This window comes from Neofelis nebulosa, chromosome 10, assembly GCF_028018385.1.
Source record: "Neofelis nebulosa isolate mNeoNeb1 chromosome 10, mNeoNeb1.pri, whole genome shotgun sequence".
In the NCBI taxonomy this organism is placed as follows: Eukaryota; Metazoa; Chordata; class Mammalia; order Carnivora; family Felidae; genus Neofelis; species Neofelis nebulosa.
In genome coordinates this window covers 1,543,349-1,562,032 of record NC_080791.1, presented here as the reverse complement: position 1 = coordinate 1,562,032, position 18,684 = coordinate 1,543,349, and the positions used below count along the sequence as shown (strand labels likewise).

Below are 18,684 nucleotides of genomic sequence, written 5' to 3'. Positions count from 1 at the left end.
AAGCCTCAATCATGTGAAAAAAATCTTAAAGAGTCATAAAACCTCAGAAAAAAACATTTACTACAAAAATTTTTAAATATTTTGTAAAAACCACATCAGGAATGTTTGAGAAGACGGTTAGCCACTCATCCCCTCAAAAATCTACACCACTGCTTCTTAAATTAAAAATTAACTTAGCATATATAGTCAACAAAGCAACAAAACTTTAAAATAACAGAATTATATCTGTATTTAAAGGCTTTCCTACATTCCAACAACTGTGGAGGATGTTTCAACAGTCAAAACTACTGCGGCTGCAAACAGCTTTGTGCTTCTGGCAAAAGCATTTGCTGACAGTAGAATCCATGGCCCGGCCATCCTCCCGACAAAGACAGGGCAGGGACTGAGGAGGGATGTGTCCTTATCACAGCAGGAGCAGGGTGAAACCCCATGCCCAGGAGCTGGAGAGGCACCTGCCCATGGGCCCAGGCCCTACCCTCTGGCTGCCTTGTGTCTGGGTCCCCACAATATTCCTACTTCTCCAGTTTTGGTCTTTCTCAAGTGTCTGCTTTGTAATCATTATAATTTTCCCAATAAAAGCAGTTTATTTATTCAGTTGTCAAAAACTGATGGTAAACGAATACATTTTCAGACCTGCATGCAGACTGAATCTGAACAAACTAAGCCCCTAGATTTACCTCGAGAAAATGTGCTATATTACACAAGTTTTACTCAACAATTTATATACTTCAGCTTCTGCAGGTAAATATTGCTGTGATTTACTGTAAAAGCATCCAAGTAAAATTATTCTCAAAAGGTTAGCAATTATTTTAGCTTCTTATTACCGTTACAACAAATTATCACCACTTAGTACGGTAAAACCAGGAACATGCCTGATCAGATTTCTGATCTAACACTAGGGATCTGGCTTTAATATAAAGGTAGTACCACAAGGCTGCGCTCTTCCCGGAGGCTCTGGGAGAGAATCCCTCGGGCGCTTTTCCAGCTCCTGGAAGCCTGCCACACCTCCTCCTTGAGGCCACCCCTCCATCAATGGCCCCCCTACCCCTGCCTCCACTCCACCTCCCGGGCTGCCCCCCACGGCTCCATCACCAGCCGCCCCCATCACCAGCCCCCCCGGACTCCACCTCCTGGGCTGACCCCTACTGCTCCATCATTGCTCCCTCCCCCTGCCCCTGCCTCCACTCCACCTCCCCGGCTTCCCCCTAGCAGGGCATGCAGACACTGAAGTGCAGAGCAGAACTCCCTCTGGGGGGAGCCTGGGGACCAGGACGTGGGCACTGTGGGGGGGCCAACAGGATGGACCAACAGGATGGACCATGGCAGGGAGACCAAAGCTGGGCAGAAACAGCAGGTCTCTGTGCTCACCTGGTGGTAGCACTCTCCTCCGCGCTCAGCATTAGCCAGCTCCTGCAGCTCCTGGGAAGGATCTGCACCCGGGGAGATGATTATCAAGACGGGCTCAATCTCCAGTGTCTCTTTGTAGAGGCGTTTGAGATTTAGAGGGAGCGGGGACAGCTCTTTCAGTCCTGGAAGATACAGATTAGAGACGTGAAAACTTTGTAGCAACCTGATTCAGACAAAAGTCTGTTAAATCTAATTGCAGGATGTAATACAGAGAAGAACCAGGTGACTTAATCCCGTACAGTTTTTTCACTGTGAGATCCCTCACTCACCAGCAATAACTCACATCTGTCAGATACTGGAGGTGCCGGACATTTTTCTGAATGCTCTATACTTGGGATATCAGCGACTCACTGCACCACCACCAGGCAGGCACCCTGACTGCCTCATCCAGCACAGGAAGAAACACACCATCAGGGTTGTGGCCTCAATAGGTAACTTTCTGCCTACAAGAGAAGCCTGAACCCAACCACCCGTCTCTACCACTATTCACTCATTTCTATGATAACCGGGTGCCTGCTCTGTGCTGTGCACTGGGAATCATATTTCCGCATGACCTAGTGAACGATTTCACCATCATGATACACGAGGGCTATGTCTTACGCCCACGCGTTATGAGAAAAAAAAAAAGTGGTACAGAATGAAAAGAATATAAGTTTGGAGACAGAATACGTAAGCTCTCAGTTTAGCCACTGACCCTGTACAAATCACTAAAATACTCTGTGCCCAGTGTCCTTGGTTGTAAAAAAAAAAAAAAAAAAAAAAAAAAAAAGCATAAAACAATCCATAGGCCATTTGGGAGCAAAACAGGATATGATAATAAAAAAGATTCCACATATTCATCACCTACTCTATGCTAGGCACTATGCCAGATATTTATTTTACATATAAGAAAACTAACAATCAAAGAAACTGAATTTGCCAAAGGCCACCCAGCTGCTGCTGACTGTATTCAACATAATTCACCTGTGCTTCCTCTGACTCTGAAGCTTTTCACAAACTCAAGTCCTATACAGACAAGAAACTGTAATTTTGCTATTATGTTTAAACCTCCTTAACTAAAATTTAAATGTTTCCATGATTAATGTATTGAGTAAAAGCCAAGCTAAAGACGACTCACTTCAATTAATACTTGTTCATACTTGTATGAACTGAGCTAAACAAAACAAAAAACAAAACAAAACGGACTAGACACAAGAGTTGAAACCAGGATCAGCAGAACCTAACAGAATGCCTACAGAAGCAGCAGGAGCTTTCCTGTGTCTTCAACACTGCACCCTAGAAATACTGCACCCTAAGAATTCTAAAATCACTGGAAAAGGACACTCAAAGCTTTCTGTAGCAAGCACTTTAAAATACAAATTCAGGGGCGCCTGAGCGGCTTGGTCACTTAAGCGTCCCACTTTGGCTCGGGTCATGATCTCACAGCTCCTGAGTTCAAGCCCCGCGTTGGGCTCTGTGTTTTAGTATGGAGCCTGCTTCGGATCCTCTGTCCCTCTCTGCCCCTCCCACACTCGCACTGTCTCTCTCAAGAATGAACATTAAAAAGGCCCTTCTAGATAACCACGCTGAAAAGACACATTTCACATGTGGCCCACGCCCTCCACTCCTCACAAGAGGAAAGAATGATAAGAAATGTCATGAGCAGAAATATCCCTAATCTCCAGGAATTTGCCCCAATAGCCTCTGAAAGTTGAACTGCGTCTGTAGCATACTGTATGAATTTTAATTTTAACTAAGTTGACATGGCTAACAATCACCCTGTTTCAAGACCTAATCAAAAGGAATTCTTAGGGACTTGCGGCAGTGTAACTAGAAATGTTTTCATTTACTCAACACATTTATTCCTAAATTCAATAAACATTCTAGTCCAAATAAATGCACTACCTGATATTGTGAAATATATCATAAGTCTTAGAAATGGGCCTGGCCTTTGACTCACGAATTTAAATTACAATAATTTAAGAAATAATCCAGGATGTGAGTGCAGAAGCAGGCACACAGGATTTCATCCAGGCTGTTGATATTAGTGACAAGAGGGCAACACACTGAGGAGTCTGAGAGCCATACAGGAGGGCTGAAGTTATAGAAACGGTGCATTTAGAGGTACATTCCTGAAAAGCAGATTACTCAACAGACAACATAGTCCACACTGTAATATACACGCTTACGTGCTCGAACAGAATAGAAAGAACTGCATTAACAATGACTAGTAACAAGCGTTTCCTATTTTCTATTCTTCCCCATCTCCTCACGGAGCTCTATTTACACGTATCATGTGATAAAAATGTCAGGATACATATATTTCCCTACAAAATAACTACTGACTGAAACGTGTTCTTTTGGAAATTATATGCCAATAAAAAACTCTCAAAATTTAAAATACAGGGGTGCCTGGATGGCTCAGGTGGTTAAACGTACACCTTCAGCTCAGGTCATGATCTTGCAATTTGTGAGTTTGAGCCCCGTGTAGGGCTCGACACTCTCCATGCAGAGCCTGGAGGCAGCATTGGATCCTCTGTCCCCCTCTCTCTGCCCCTCCCCGGCTCACGCGCTCTCTCTCAAAAATAAATTTAAAAACTAAAAAAAATTTGAATGCAGATTGCCACATCATGTCTTAACAGACCATATACTCGATGAGGACAGGAGCCATGTCTCGTGCTCACCATTTTACATGCACACTCTAACATAAATTCAAATATTCCTTCTAAAGTTAAAATTCCACAGAAAAATATATGTTCATTAGCTCATTTTACACAATATTTCAAACTATTGGAACATTTTGGATTAGAGAAAAAATCCTGAAAAATATACCATTTATGACTCAAGTCATGTTCATGCTTTGAATTTCATATTAGCTATTCTGCCCACAAAACTCCAATATTATAACCCTACTGCATTTTAAACGAACTAATCTTTATATATTATCATTAATTTTATTAACCCAAGTAACTTCAATTCATTCTATCATTAAGACTGTTAGTGTGAATCATCTAGAACTATTCCATGAAACTGAAGAGTCAAAGATGTTCACTGCATTGTGAATGATCACAGTACAGAACTACTCACATATCACTGGGATCGTGGGCCTGGGTGGTTTAGTCAGTTAAGTGTGTGATTCTTGCTCTTGCTGCTCAGGTTATGATGCCGGGGTCGTGGGATCGAGCCCTGGGTCAGGCTCTGTGCTGACAAGCATAGACCTGCTTACGATTCTCTCTCCCTCTGCCACTCCCCTGCTCCCTCTCTCTCTCTCTAATAAAATAAGATTTTTTTTAAAAATCACTGGAATTTAAATTTTTGACCATTCATCTTTAAACCGTGTCATTTCTTTTAAAAGTAAAAAAAGAACAAAAATGGGTCAAAGAAATAAACCTTTATTGCATTCTATTTTACTCAGATAAAATACTGAAATAATAAAAAAGAAATAATTTGCAGTTTCAAAAGGAAAGAATATCAATTCTGTACTTTTTAAGTACCTGAGTAAAAAAAGCAGCAAATTAACATCAAACTATTATAGGAGGTAAGCGTAACAGACTCATTCTTGCTCCCTCACCTCGTCCTCCCCAACAAAGAGACCGACAAGCTTCTCGTGTACAAAATCCTACTTCCTCATTAGAGATAAAACGTATCACAAACGTCAGTAAAAAGAAAGAAAACCGATAACCACTATCTAACGTAAGATGCTCTTTAGAAACGGACTAATCCTCGAACCTACAAACAAAAAGCCACACGTTTTGCGGAGGCCGAATCCCAACCCTGTTTCAAGATTCCTGTCCTTGGTTGTGCAAACACTCACCTAGGCACTGCTGGGAAGGCACTCTGCAGGTGGAATTTTGGTTAGGGATATTACAAGAGCATTAACCTCAATTATCCCAGCGGGCCAATGAATCACTAGGACCCTTAAAAGCCTGCAAAGTCAAGAGACGCCACCCAGAGAGGCAGGGAGGATGAGGCGGAGGAGAGAGCAGAGGGACATATGGGGAGCCTGAGGAAGCATCAGTCAGCCACTGCTGGCTGTGACGTGGAGGAAGGGCCTCTAACCTGGAGGTGGACTCCAGGGACAGACAGGAAATGCCGACCTCCATCCTGCAAGGGCACGCGGCTGAATCGTGCAATTCAGTGAGCCTCCCCATAAGAGCAGAGTGGCCAACACCTGCACTTAGCCCTGTGGGATCTGCAGCGGAGAACCCAGGCCAGCCGCCGGGCTACTGACCTCCCCTCTAGAGCCGGGAGATACTACATGGACGTTGTTCTAAGCTGCTAATTGGTGGCAATGTGTTACAGAGGCAACAGAAGATGAATATGCATGTCCTTCTGTCCTTCCCCTTGCTCTCCCACACAGCTTCACGAGACAGATGGAGCCGTGGAAGCAAGGTCCCCCCGGATGGGACGCAGGCACGACTAAGGGAAGGCGCTGGGGAGCGGAGGGCTGTGAGGCTCGGAGACTGTCCCCTGGAGAGTCTTCCTGTGAACACGACGCCCTCCGTGAATGCGCCTCCTACCAGCCTCACCATGCAGCACAAACCCTGCTCAGAGTAACTACTCAAAGCCAAACGTGACCAGCATAACTCAAGTCGGAGCATGTGCATGTGGTGACTGCTATCATGAAAAAGTAACAGATGTGGCTGGTATACGCGAGCTTGGAGGACTCTAGTGACGCGCCTAAGCTTCCGGGACGGCTCTACTACACTGAAATGGACACCACTTAAAACACAACTGTTTAAGTTACTGCTTTAAAGTTTAAACATTATAAAAAGAATTACTAAAACTTAATAAAAATCTTTCCGTATGAATGATGCTTGAAAAATTACATTTGAAATCAAATCTTTAGAATTTCATTAGAAAGATAAGTGCTTGTCATTCTCTAGCAATTTGAATTTTTAAAACTTATTCACACAATAAAAACCCCAATTTTATATGAAAACTGTATTAATAAAACCATTTGACCAAATACAAAATCATCTACCCATATACCAGTTTATATAACTTTTGCTTAAAAATAGGCAGAATATGGTTTTAGAAGTATATTAAACTTACAAAGCATTTGAATATGTGAACACCAGGAGGTTTTTAGTTAATGCTGTTAAGCCTTAAATACCATTTAATCTGGAGGTGAAATAGCACCGCCACGAAGTGTTCCAAAGAATGGGCACGAGGTCACACTACAAAGTCAGCAGGAAAGATCTGCTGCGACGCGGTACAAGGACTAGGGGATGGAGGAAAGAACAGACTCTTACCAACTGCTCCGAAAAGTGCCTCGTTTTACTTAAACTCACATCAAGTTATAGAAACATACAATAAATATATAGATAAGCCAGAAATATATTAGACAATGTTGAGTCCCACAAAGAGAATTAAAACAGGCTGATGTGTTGGTACCAATCAGATGGCCCAGAGAGACCTCTCTGGAAAGGCAATATTGTAAGTTAACATCTGAATGACACAAAGAAGCCATGCATTTAAAAAAAAAAAAAAAAAAAAAAAAAAAAAGGTGCATCCATCCAATACCTGGAGCTCATCACAAGAAGTGATCTATGAAAGTGCTGAATCACCAAATTGTACCCCGGGAACACTGTATGTAAAACGTAACAGAATTTTTAAAACATAACATTTTTTCTTAAAAGGTATTCAAGAGAATAGTAATCTTTACTACTGGAGAACTCGGAACTATTATTCAGGACATTGGAAGATATCCCTGTATTAAATAAAGTCTCCAAGAAAGGATTAAGAATAAAAAAAAAAAAAAAAAAAAAAAAAAAAAAAAAAAAAAAAAAAAAGGAGAAAATGCCGCAAACAGATGGTGCAAAGGTCCTGAGGCTATTCTGCACACTTAGGCAAAGGGGGAAGCATGAACAATGTAAGATGAGGTCAGAGAAGCAGAGTCTTATAAGCTTATGTAAGGAAGCTGGATTTTATTCTAAGTGTTTTGAGAAGATTTTGGAGATTTTATGCAAAAAGAGAGATAATTTGGTTTGAACTTTTTAAAGGTTACACAGCTTTATGAAAAGAATGGACTGGAAAGGAAGCAAGAGCTAACGTAGGGAGACTGAGTAAGAAGAGAGCCACTGATGGAACATACATTTATAGCCTCTGTGCTCAGAAGCTGTTTAAGGCAGAGGAACACAACCATAAAATAAATGTGTGCCCTCATGTGGCTTGTACTCTAGTTGGAGAACAATTAATAAACACATTAATAACAGAATGTCAGAGAGTACTAATAGTTACGGAAAAAAAAACAAGATAGAAGAGTGTGAATACGGGATTTTAGACAGAGCCCTGAGGGAAATCTTTGCTGGAAAAATGCCATTTGAGCAGAGAAGTGGGGAAGACACTGGGGGAGGGGGAGAGCTCCCTTGGAAGAAGGAACAGCAAATGCAAAGGCCCTGAGACTGCAGAAACGCACTGGGGGCTGCAGAAGAACAGGAAAAGGGACGGCGGTCATGGCTGGAAGGGGCTGAACGAGGGTGGGAGCGGTAGGAGAACATTGTGAGGACTCAGGAAAGGAGCGACTCATCAGGGGACGATGGACCGAGGACCCATGTCATCCAGGCACTCTTGCTGCCATGCCGAGAATGAACTGGGCATGGGCAGAAAAGCAGCCTCAAAAACAGCAGCCCTGCTCGCGTGACAGTGACTTAAAGCGGGTAGACGGCAGTAGAGGGGCGAGCAGTGACTGCGCTCCATGTATGTTCTGACGGCACAGCCACAGCGGTGACGGGAGCTGAGGGGAGAGGCGCTGAGACTCTGCACTCGGTTGGTAGCAATGACACCAAGTGAGTTAATTCACAGCAAACCTGAGAGATGGAGCCCAGAAAACTTGCTGGTTTCTCACACCTGCCGCTGCGAGCTGGTCCGTCCACTGGCCCCTGCCGTGAGGCCATTCCCTCCGGAGCGTCTGCCGTGGGCCACGGCTAAAGGCCTCAGTTACAACAGGAAGTGAGCGGGTACTTTGCACCAGGACGCTCACACCTTTGTCCCAACACGTCGTTTTCCAGAGTCAACGCCACGCGTCTGTAACCGGTGTAGGAGTCACTGTCAAGCTGTCCTGTTCACATCCGTGTGTCAGCGAGCAAAGTCCCTAGCTAGGGGCATCGGCTACAGCACCTGACGGGCGCCTACTGCCCGCCGGACACCACCCCACCCCCGCCAGGACTTCTTTCGGGGAGGCATCCCCGGGACTCTGAGGGGGGCACGGCGGGACATTTCAGACGGAGGCCAGGAGGCCCGGCCCCGTGCACGGAACACACAGGCAGGGACGAACGGGGCTCCACAAGCTGCGCGGGGCACAGGGACGGACAGATACAGGAGGAGACAGACAGAAGCGGAGAAGGGAGAGTCCTGCCCTTCCCCCGCCGCGGGTCCCCCTTCCTCACTGCCATGCGCCTAGGATGGGCGTGTGTCGCTCACAACCAGTAGTCACGGGGCCGAGCATCCTGCCAGAGCGCAGCGACCACAGCGCAGGAGGCGAGCGCTCCACGCGCCGTCCGCGCTGAAGGGACGCGAGGCCCAGCGTGCGCCCTCGCGACTCCGTGTTCCCGCCCGCAGCCTGCCACGTGACCCGTCCGCCGGGGGTCTCACGCCGTGTGCGCAAGCTCAAGTACACGTACACGTGCTGGCGGAGGGGGCGGGGCAGGGGGCATAGACAGCCTGTGCCGGCACATCCCCCAGGAAGAGGCTCGAGGCTGTCCTCGCAGGTCCTCGATCATGAGTGGAGGCGGGTCACCACAGGGGCGGGCCCTGGGGGCGGGGCTCCTGCAGCACGCGGGTGTCCCCGCAAGAAGTAAATACGGGAAGCACCGCCCACCCGGGACACACGGCCACACCTCCCCGTGCACACCCGACTCCCCTGCACCCCTGTCCTTGGAGACGGAGTCCGCCCGCAGCGCTGATGACTGGGTCACCTCCCGGAATGTGACCGTCCGTGTCTGCTCTCAGTCACACAGCGGCTCTCGGTGTGGCCAGTGACCGCTGCCCGAGTGCGCAAGCCCCGCGTCAGTCCTCAGGGACAAGACGACGGTCGCCGGCACGGGAACTTGCCAGCGACAAGCGTGCAAAACCCGGTGTATTGCCCCCAGCTCCCAAAGACGATGTCGCTAAGTCATGTTAGGCTCGCGGGACTGGAACACACACAGCTGGAACACACAGTGTCATACATGAGTAAGATGTTGGGGGCCGATGGAGAACTTCTAGCGACAACGCCAGGGCACTTGGTTACCTAGGCGCGATCTTCTACTTTCCACCTGCTTCGGGATGAAGACCGCTATTCTCGGAAGGGGCTCCTTTCGCTAAAATACGGGCCTTAAAATGGCTTCTCCACGTTTTCCTGAGCAAATCAAAATACAGTCTACAGAACTTACTTACAAATGAACTCTACCTTTTAATCCTCTAAGACTACATTAAAGATGTAAATAATGGACTGCATAGTTTGTAATCTGAAAGACGCACACACTCTTCGTTTTTTTACAGCAAAAATAACTCATTTTGAAGACTTCCCCCCGAACCCCAGACTACGGTCATTTACTTGTTTTATTTTGTCTAAATCAAACATTTGATTCCCTGCTTAAAAGTCCTAATCAAGAACAAATGTATAAATGTCTAAAGGGCGTTCACAAGAAAAAAGTTTTTAAATTTCAAACACCTTAACTAAATGCAGGCTGTCAACTATGCGTCAAAGTGAATACATTAAGTACAGTTACATCCAACACCCATTTTTCTTTAATCCAGTAGAGGCAGTAAGATAAGCAGAATGAAGGGTAAGACCCTCTAATATTCTAAACTAAGGTTAACATAAAATAAAATGTAAATTAACAAAATAATTCAGGTCAGTGCTCAAGTTCCAGAAGAGTCCCGCACTTACCCAGAGCTTTGCAGGCAAACATGCCCATGGCACTTTGCAGTCTGTCTGGTCTGAGCGCCTGCACCACGAGAACCTTCAAAGAAAGTGCAGGGTAGTTTTAAACAATACAGTTCACACAATAGGTTTAAACAATAATGTTAGTTAATGAAACACGTATTTACTAACATGTCAGCACTGATCAATGTGGCACAATATTTACTTACACAGTCACAGTAAGTATATACAAAGACATATTTTTAATAAGGAAAATATTAACTAAAAGTCCATTTATTTCTTCAAATTTATCATCAGAAGTCAACACGAGCATGTCATTGTCACAGGGTCAGCTATGTCTTCAGTATCCAGGGAGTGGCCACGTGGCAGCTGCCAACGAGGGTATAAAGGTCAGGCACTTTTGATGATCGTAGAGCAGAGGCCCAGAAATCTTGTCTAAAATTTTCAAATCACTGTTTTCATGCGCAAACATGTATATGCCCAGGTGTTTAAGTTTTCAAGAAACGTGCTTCCTAGCTTCCTTTCCTTTCATCTCAAGCTACAGTTGGTACAGGAGCACCGACCAAGGAGATACAAGAAGACACCAGCACCAGCAGCCTGGTGACCAGGGACACCCCTTCCCAGAGAGACCGCCAGCTCTAAGCCCTGGCCTACCCCAAAGACCAGAACCCTCCAGTAAGTTCAGTGCTCCGTTTGATACAAAACGGGAGAGGAGGGCCTGGGCCTCACGAGGCAGTGTTTCCCACGGACAGAACCTGGAAAATGAGAGAAGAAGCCACACACTCTAATTTAATGTCTTCCTGTGAGACTCTCTCTCTCCTGCAAAATCACCCTTTGGGCTACAGCACACGGAGACACCCAGGCACACCTGCCAGTGACTGCACTGTCTGGGCACACGGCAAAAGCAGAAAGCCCTTCCCCACGTTAACATCACATGACATCCAAAGGCAGAACTTTCATTTAAGTGGCTTCTGGACGACAAGAGAAGTATCAGATATTTTTATGCATTTAGAGAACTTACCTGCTGAAATAAGGAAACTTTCTTTGCAAGAATAGACGGAAACTCTTGCTCACACATTGAAGTGTGATAGTAAGTACGCCACAGCGCTTCATCTTCAAAGCAGAGGGTCTGATAAAGACTGGGGAGAGCAATCTACAACACAAAAATAACCCTACACGGTGAGCTACAAGCAAATGTGAGTCTGTGTGTGTATATATATGTATTACTAAAAAGGCAAATGGAAACTAATTATTGATAGATGCTTATCAGTTGTTTTCCCCTTTATATTGGCTTATCTAATTATTTCTAGATCAGAAATAGTATGATTAGGATCGCCGGGGTGGCTCAGTCGGTTAGGCGTCTGACTTCAGCTCAGGTCATGATCTCACAGTTCGTGCGTTCGAGCCCCACATTGGGCTCTGTGCTGACAGCTCGGAGCCTGGAGCCTGCTCCAGATGCTGCGTCTCCCTTTCTCTCTGCCCCTCCCTCGCTCACGCTCCGTCTTTCTCTCTCTCTCTCTCAAAACTAAGTAAACATTAAAAAAAAACAGTATGGTTAGACTTATCCAATCCAGAATTAGATAAAATTCGACATTTCCAAAGTAGTATCAGCTCAATATTTGCAAGTTAACAAATCTTTTCTTGACATAAAAACATTTGTACTTATCTATCTCCACCTTGTGGAGAAAGGAATCCTTTGTTAAAAACCAGTACATTTTTTACTGAGTCCTGACGGACATGTCCACGGGCACGTTAAGCACCACAACAGAGTTCTACAAGAGATTATAAAAATATGCTGAATTTCACATCAACATCAAATCCTGAATAGAACATGGCTTTTCTAAACCACATTCATTTATGCTGCACTCATGAGCACGTTGCTTCCTTTGCCTCTAGATGTTCTAAATTTCTACTTATTAATGTCTACACAAGAGTCCTCATAAATTTCTACTGAGCGTTCAATATTCTCCTTAAACAATTATCATCTCTCAGGGATGTTCTTCAACATATTCATTTCCTTCTACCTCAAATAGTATTCTCTCTTCCAAACTTTGTTTTTAATCTTTTTCAGCCTTCTTTGTGGTATAATTGACGAAATAGTACCTATTTGAGTGCTCTGATAAGCATTTATTTACACTGCAATAATTACCACAATGAAACAAATTCACATTAACTCAAAGGTTACCATTTTTTGTAATAAGAACACTCAAAATCCACTCTTAGTAAATTTAAAGTATACAATATGGTACTGTTACATAGAGCCACCATGTTACATTAGATTCTCTAGAACTTACTCACCTTATAGTCAAACATTTGTACCCAGTGTCCAACTTCTCTCCCCATTTCACACAACCCCCAGCTCCATTCTGTGGAATGGCAGCCTCCATTCTCCTCTCAGCTTTACTTAGTTCACGTTTTTATGGATGAATAATACTCTATTACAGAGGGATAGATCACATTCTCTTTATCCGTTCACCCACTGATAGACATGTAGGTTGTTACAACACACTAAAACCTTGGTGTGCGAAGAACTTGTTCTGTCAGTGTTCCACAAGATGAGGAAACTTTTCTACTAAATTTTAACTTGATAAATGAGCGATGTCTTGCAATATGAGTAGTATGTGATGCCCAATGTCACAACTGAGCCAATGGTCCTTGAAGTTCGCTTGGATATACAAGCGCTCTGGATTACAAGCAAGTTTCCAGAACAAATTATGCTAACAAACCAAGATTTTACTGTATATGTTGGTTGCTCTAAATAATGCTGCAATAAACATGGGAGTACAGATATCTCAGACACCTATTTCCTTTCCTTTGGATTTACACCCAGAAGTACCAGTGCTAGATCACATGGTAGTTCTATTTTTAATTTTTTTGAGGAATCTCCACACTGTGTTTCATAATGGCTGCACCATTTTCTATTCTCACCAACAGTGCACGGTTTCCCTTTCCTCCACAACCTGGCCATTGCTGGTTATCTCTTGTCTTTCCAGTTATAGCCATCCTAATAGTCATGAATTAATAATACCTCATTGTGGTTTTTATTTGCATTTCCCTAATGACTAATGACAATGAACACCTTTTTATATATCTGTCGGCCATTTGTGTGTCTTCTTTAGAAAAATGTCTATTCAGGTCCTTTGTCCATTAAAAAAAAAAATTTTTTTTTTTTTTTAGTACAGTTGACACACAATATCACGTTACTTTCAGATAGACAACACAGTGATTCAGCATGTGTAAACTATGCCACGTTCACAAGTATAACAACCGTCTGTCACCATACAGCGCTATTACAATACCACTGACCACATTCCCTCTGCTGTGCCTTCTATTCCCGTGACGTATTCATTCCACAACTGGAAGCCTGTACCTCCTTCTCCCCTTCACCCACTTTGCCCATCCCCACCCCTGGCAAGCTCTCTTCCAATTATCAACAGTGGGCTACAAGAACAGAAATGTAAATCTGTAGAGATGGAGAATTTTTATGGAAAATAATGGCAAATTGGGAAGATCTGTATCTGCAGGGCTAGAATGTCACATAAGATAAACATAAACCAAGTACTTAAGGATGTTTCATCCAAAGAGTCGTATTCATATGTAATTAACCCACGATAGTGCCCAAATTTCATTTAAGTTAACTAAAATTAAATTTATACAGCATAAAATTAAATACATTGCAATTTAATTATTTTTAATAAGTGATCTAAACCTATTAGGACAACACTTGATGGCGGTCCATTAAATTTAGTTGCAATTAGTGTGTAAGGGCCTACGCTACCAATTTAGGCTACACATTCTATAATCGTTATGGATTTGGCCAGGAATTAGAGCCGGCTACACTGCAGTTAGGAAGCCCTCTGGCTTCACATCACCCGGGGTGGAGCTCTGGTTCGGTGCCACCACAGCACAAGTATTTGTCCTACTCTCCACGGTGTAGGTTCACCAAGTACCGTCTCTATGTGTTACGCAACATGTATTTGTCACTACACTGGCACTATGCTCACCAGTACGGACGCTAAATAAATGATTAATGAAACAATTAGTGATAATAAAGCAGAATCCATTTACTTTATTCAACAAATATTTATGAAGGAAAGGAAAGGCAAGAAAGAATGGCGGTGAAAAGCCCAGACTCTGCATCAAGGAGCCCAACTTCAAATCCTGACTCTACTTTCTAAGTGACCATAAGCAAGTGATTGCACTGCTCTGTGTCTACTTTGCTCATCTGTTAAACGAGGACAGGATTGTGAGGATGTTGAAAATATCTACCGAGGGGATCTGTTTTCAAATTCTTCATAATGCTTTCAACAGCGAGTCCCCAATAAATGCAAACTATTCTAACTGTTGGCACCATGTGCCACTGAGACCTTACAAGGGTTGCAAAGAGCAGGGAAGGAAAGAAGGAAGAGCAACGCATGCATATACTTTGAGAGCAGTCTTTCTTTCGTTCCCCACAAAATACCACTGAGGCTGCGTAAACAACATAGGGACTGTCGGGATGTGGGCTTCCGAGCTGCTGTTTCTTCGGCTCGCCCGCATACTTGGCCCCCACTTCCCACTCCGGAATAGAGAAGCGGGAGGGATGGAGGATGAAGGATGGGAAGTGGGGGGAGACAGAGACAAAGAAACACTGCAGTTGGAAAACTCAGGCATTGACTACAGTGTCAGGTGAATGCCTTGATGGAAATCATAGTGCAAACTTCCCACCTGTCTGTCTGCCTGTCTGTCTTGGGTAAACCGTTAGCCTCTCCACACCTTGCTTTCCTCTCATCTAGGCTGCTGTGATGATAACATGAGATAATGTGTGTACAGTATTTAATATGATGTTTGGCATGTAACATGCCCTCCAATAGATGTGTGAGATTAAAAAGAAACCTTAGGTTCCTTCACTGAACTCGCTACTAGTGGTTCTCATTTCTCATCTGTAAAAAGAATTTAATAATACCCGTCTCTCAGGGTTGGTATGATAATCGCATAAGTCATGTTGACTCACATAAGTCATACTCATAAGATACTCATAACTCATAAGATAATTCATGTACACCTGAAAACAAGATTATGCTCTATGTTAACTAACTGGAATTTAAATAAAAACTTAAAAAAATAAATGAGATAATCCACTTAAAACGTTTTGTAAATGCGGTGCCTGGGTGGCTCAGTCGGTTTAGCGTCTGACTTCAGCTCAGTTAAAGCACCTGACTTCAGCTAAAACCCATGATCTTACAGTTCATGGGTTCAAGCCCTGCATCGGGCTCTGTGCTGACAGCTCAGAGCCTGGAGCCTGCTTCAGATTCTGTGTGTGTGTGTCTCTCTCTCTGCCCCTCCCCTGCTTATACTCTGTCTCAAAAATAAATAAACATTAAAATTTTTTAAGTGTTTTGTAAACTAAAATGATAATAAAACATTAATGTGTACTATAACCTTCTCTGAATATGAAAGTTACTTTCCTAAAAGTTTTGGATTCCTTTATTTAAACAGAAATGAGTGGGTTAAAAAAAGAAAAGCAAGAAACATCATTACAATTTTTAGTTTAAAAATATAAGATTTTTTTTTCCCCCAAATGTGATATTATCATCTGTACCATGCCAATTATTATTTTTTCCATTAGGAGTTCATGTGATAGTTCAGAAATCCTGCTCAATAATCTATAATTCCCTTTAAATTGTCTCTATTTTTCACCATTTGCAGCAACGTGGATGGAAGTGGAAGGTTTTATGGTGAGTGAAATAAGTCAGTCAGAGAAGAACAGATATCATGTTTTCACTCATGTGGATCTTGAGAAGCTCAACAGATGAACATGGGGGAGGAGAAGGGAAAAAAATAGTTACAAACAGAGAGGGAGGGAGGTAAACGATAAGAGACTCTTAAATACAGAGAAGAGACTGAGGGTTGATTGGGCGGGGGGTGGAGAAGAAAATGGGTGATGGGCACTGAGGAGGGCACCTGTTGGGATGAGCACTGGGTGTCATATGGAAGCCAATTTGACAATAAATTGTATTCATAAAAAGAATAAAAACATTGTCACTATTTTTCTTTTTTTGCATTCTATTATAATTGTGTCGTAAGTGTTTCCTATACTAGGTGACAAAGTCCCGGGAAGAAGGAACCAAGACTTCTATTTTATTTTATATTTAATTATTTTGAGAGCATGAGCAGAGACAGAGACTCCCAAGCAGGCTCCGTGCTATCTGTGCAGAGCCTGACGCAGGGCTCAAACTCAAGAAACCTCAAGATCATGACCTGAGCCAAAATCAAGAGTCAGACACAGAAGTGACGGAGCCACCCCACCACCCCATCCAAGACCTTCAGACATCCATGCCCTTCGTTCTCAGTCAGTAGTTCATGCACACTTAATAAACATCTAACCCAGGGAACTACATGAACAATGCAAAATTTACCTTACCTCTTTCGTCATCAGTTTGTCTACTCGTAACCTCACTTTGTTCAACCAAAGAAAGTGTGTAACAGAAACTACGCATTTGGCACATAGTGGGCGCAAGCTGAATAATCAAAGGAAGACAGGAGTCAAGTTTGGCCTGAACGCTGGGGACAGAAAGTGTAATAAGGCCTGGATCCTAATCTCCACAGACTTACAACCTAGGAGAAGAGGCAGACACACCAAATCGTCTGAATCAGTATGACAGGTGCTACGATATGGCAACATTCAAGATACACACTACGAGAAAAGACAGAAGGAAGAAATGAGGCAAAAAGTCACATAGAAAGTAGTGCTTTAGGTACGTCCTAAAATGTTAAATAGACGTTTTATGGGTAAAAAAGGTCAGAGGGCATTCCAGGCAGAGGGAGTAACAGGACCAGTAAGTGCAGGAAACAGTGAGAGGATGGACTGGAAATAAAACTGAGGAGGTGGGCAGGGAGCAGATCATGGAGCATCTTACCCTTTATGCAAATGACTGTGGACTCTGCCCTGTGGGTGACAAGAAACCGTTAAGAGGTGTGAAACACCGCATGCACTGTATCGTAACTACACTTTAAAACTGAAAGGGTATAATAAAATAGAGAGGCATGAGAGCAGAAGGGGGGGCTCCACAGAGAAGCCCAGGTGAGTGATGGGAGTCATAACTACTCCCACAAGAGTTGTGGCAAGAATGGAGAAGAGCTCAGGGTGACAGAGATTTCAAAGATGCATAAAAGCAAGAGAAACAGTTTGTATTCGAAACTCGTTTAAGCATCATACTGCATCTCATGACCAATCCCTAATTACTTTACAAATAAGACCTCCATGTACCATATTAGGGGGTCTTCAGTTTACTCCTCTTCATGCTCCCTGTGGGTACGCAGCACAGGACCCTGTACAATGGACACACCAAACGTGTGAGTGCTGAGTGGATGATTTAACTAAGGATTAAAGGACTAATCAGAACAGAATAATTCTCTGATATCCTCTGGCCCAGGGATTTTACGGCAGATTCACAGAAATATCGACACTGAGTATGGGTAGAGAGCACATAAAAATATAAACAGAAATAACTCAGCAGGGAAAGAGTTCTCGAACCCCCAGCATACACGTGACATACCTTTAGTGTTGCTACGGCCCAGCTCCTCTCCTGGTCTATCCACGACGGGAGCTGCTCGCGGATTCGCTGCTGAGAGTCCTTCGGTAAGAGCAGTTGTTTTTGTTGGTATATGTGGTAACATTCAGACTTAGAAAAATTAACAATTGACTAGCTAATTTTATGAACGCTATTTTGAAAAACTTGTTCTATACATTATTGTAACTTATTTTACAAGTCACCATTATAAAATTCCATGTAACAAGGTACAGATACCCACTTACATAAATTTTGTACACATTCTCATGGTACATAATCTTTTAGAAAACTTAAGGGCATTTAATAAAAAACTGCCATAAATTTACATTATTTTTAACAGTGTCTTGCATTTCAGACATAATCTAGATTTTGCATTACACTTCGGGTATGTTAATTTGGAGACAAATATTATCCCCTGACATGTTCAAATAGAAAATTAGTAGAGAAGAAGCTAAACTTGCATGAAGTGATCAAGAATTAAAAAAAAAATTTTTTTACACTTCCAATTGTATGAGAATTTTCCTTGTTTTAATACAAAATTCTATTTTCTTAGGATTATAAAAGTGTTCTTGGAATAAAACATATACACTAAGAAACTAATATGGTTTCTTAGTATTTAATTAGTATTATTCTCATAAGAATATATGTCTTTATAGAGACTACCCTTTATAGTAAAGTAGTAGAGGCAAGGACATATTCCTCTAATTAAAATATAATTTCAACAGTATTTTAAAATTCTTCTGGAGCAAACAGTATTTCATGAAGGCAAAGCTAGAACTATTTTCCCTAAGAGTGACATAAGTTTTTTAACTTACAGCTTTCCGCAACATGTCTCCAACAACCACACCTGTAAACGTATCCCATTCCTAACGAATA

At 43.0% G+C, this 18,684-nt stretch overlaps 1 protein-coding gene across 8 annotated transcripts in view; it reads right to left on the bottom strand.

Moving 5' to 3' along the window:
* The window catches only part of DYNC2H1 (dynein cytoplasmic 2 heavy chain 1), a 339,313-nt gene that overhangs the window by 153,790 nt on the left and 166,839 nt on the right, over nucleotides 1-18,684 (bottom strand). For 7 of the 8 annotated variants that reach the window (XM_058686519.1, XM_058686520.1, XM_058686521.1 and 4 more), the window contains 5 exons: nucleotides 18,624-18,674; nucleotides 17,794-17,871; nucleotides 11,277-11,408; nucleotides 10,262-10,334; nucleotides 1,369-1,529 (listed from right to left, as the gene is read on the bottom strand). In XM_058686519.1, coding sequence (XP_058542502.1) covers nucleotides 1,369-1,529; nucleotides 10,262-10,334; nucleotides 11,277-11,408; nucleotides 17,794-17,871; nucleotides 18,624-18,674 — 495 coding nt within the window. Of the gene's footprint in view, nucleotides 1-1,368; nucleotides 1,530-10,261; nucleotides 10,335-11,276; nucleotides 11,409-17,793; nucleotides 17,872-18,623; nucleotides 18,675-18,684 lie in introns of those variants that run through there. The other variant, XM_058686526.1, reaches the window with a different exon arrangement.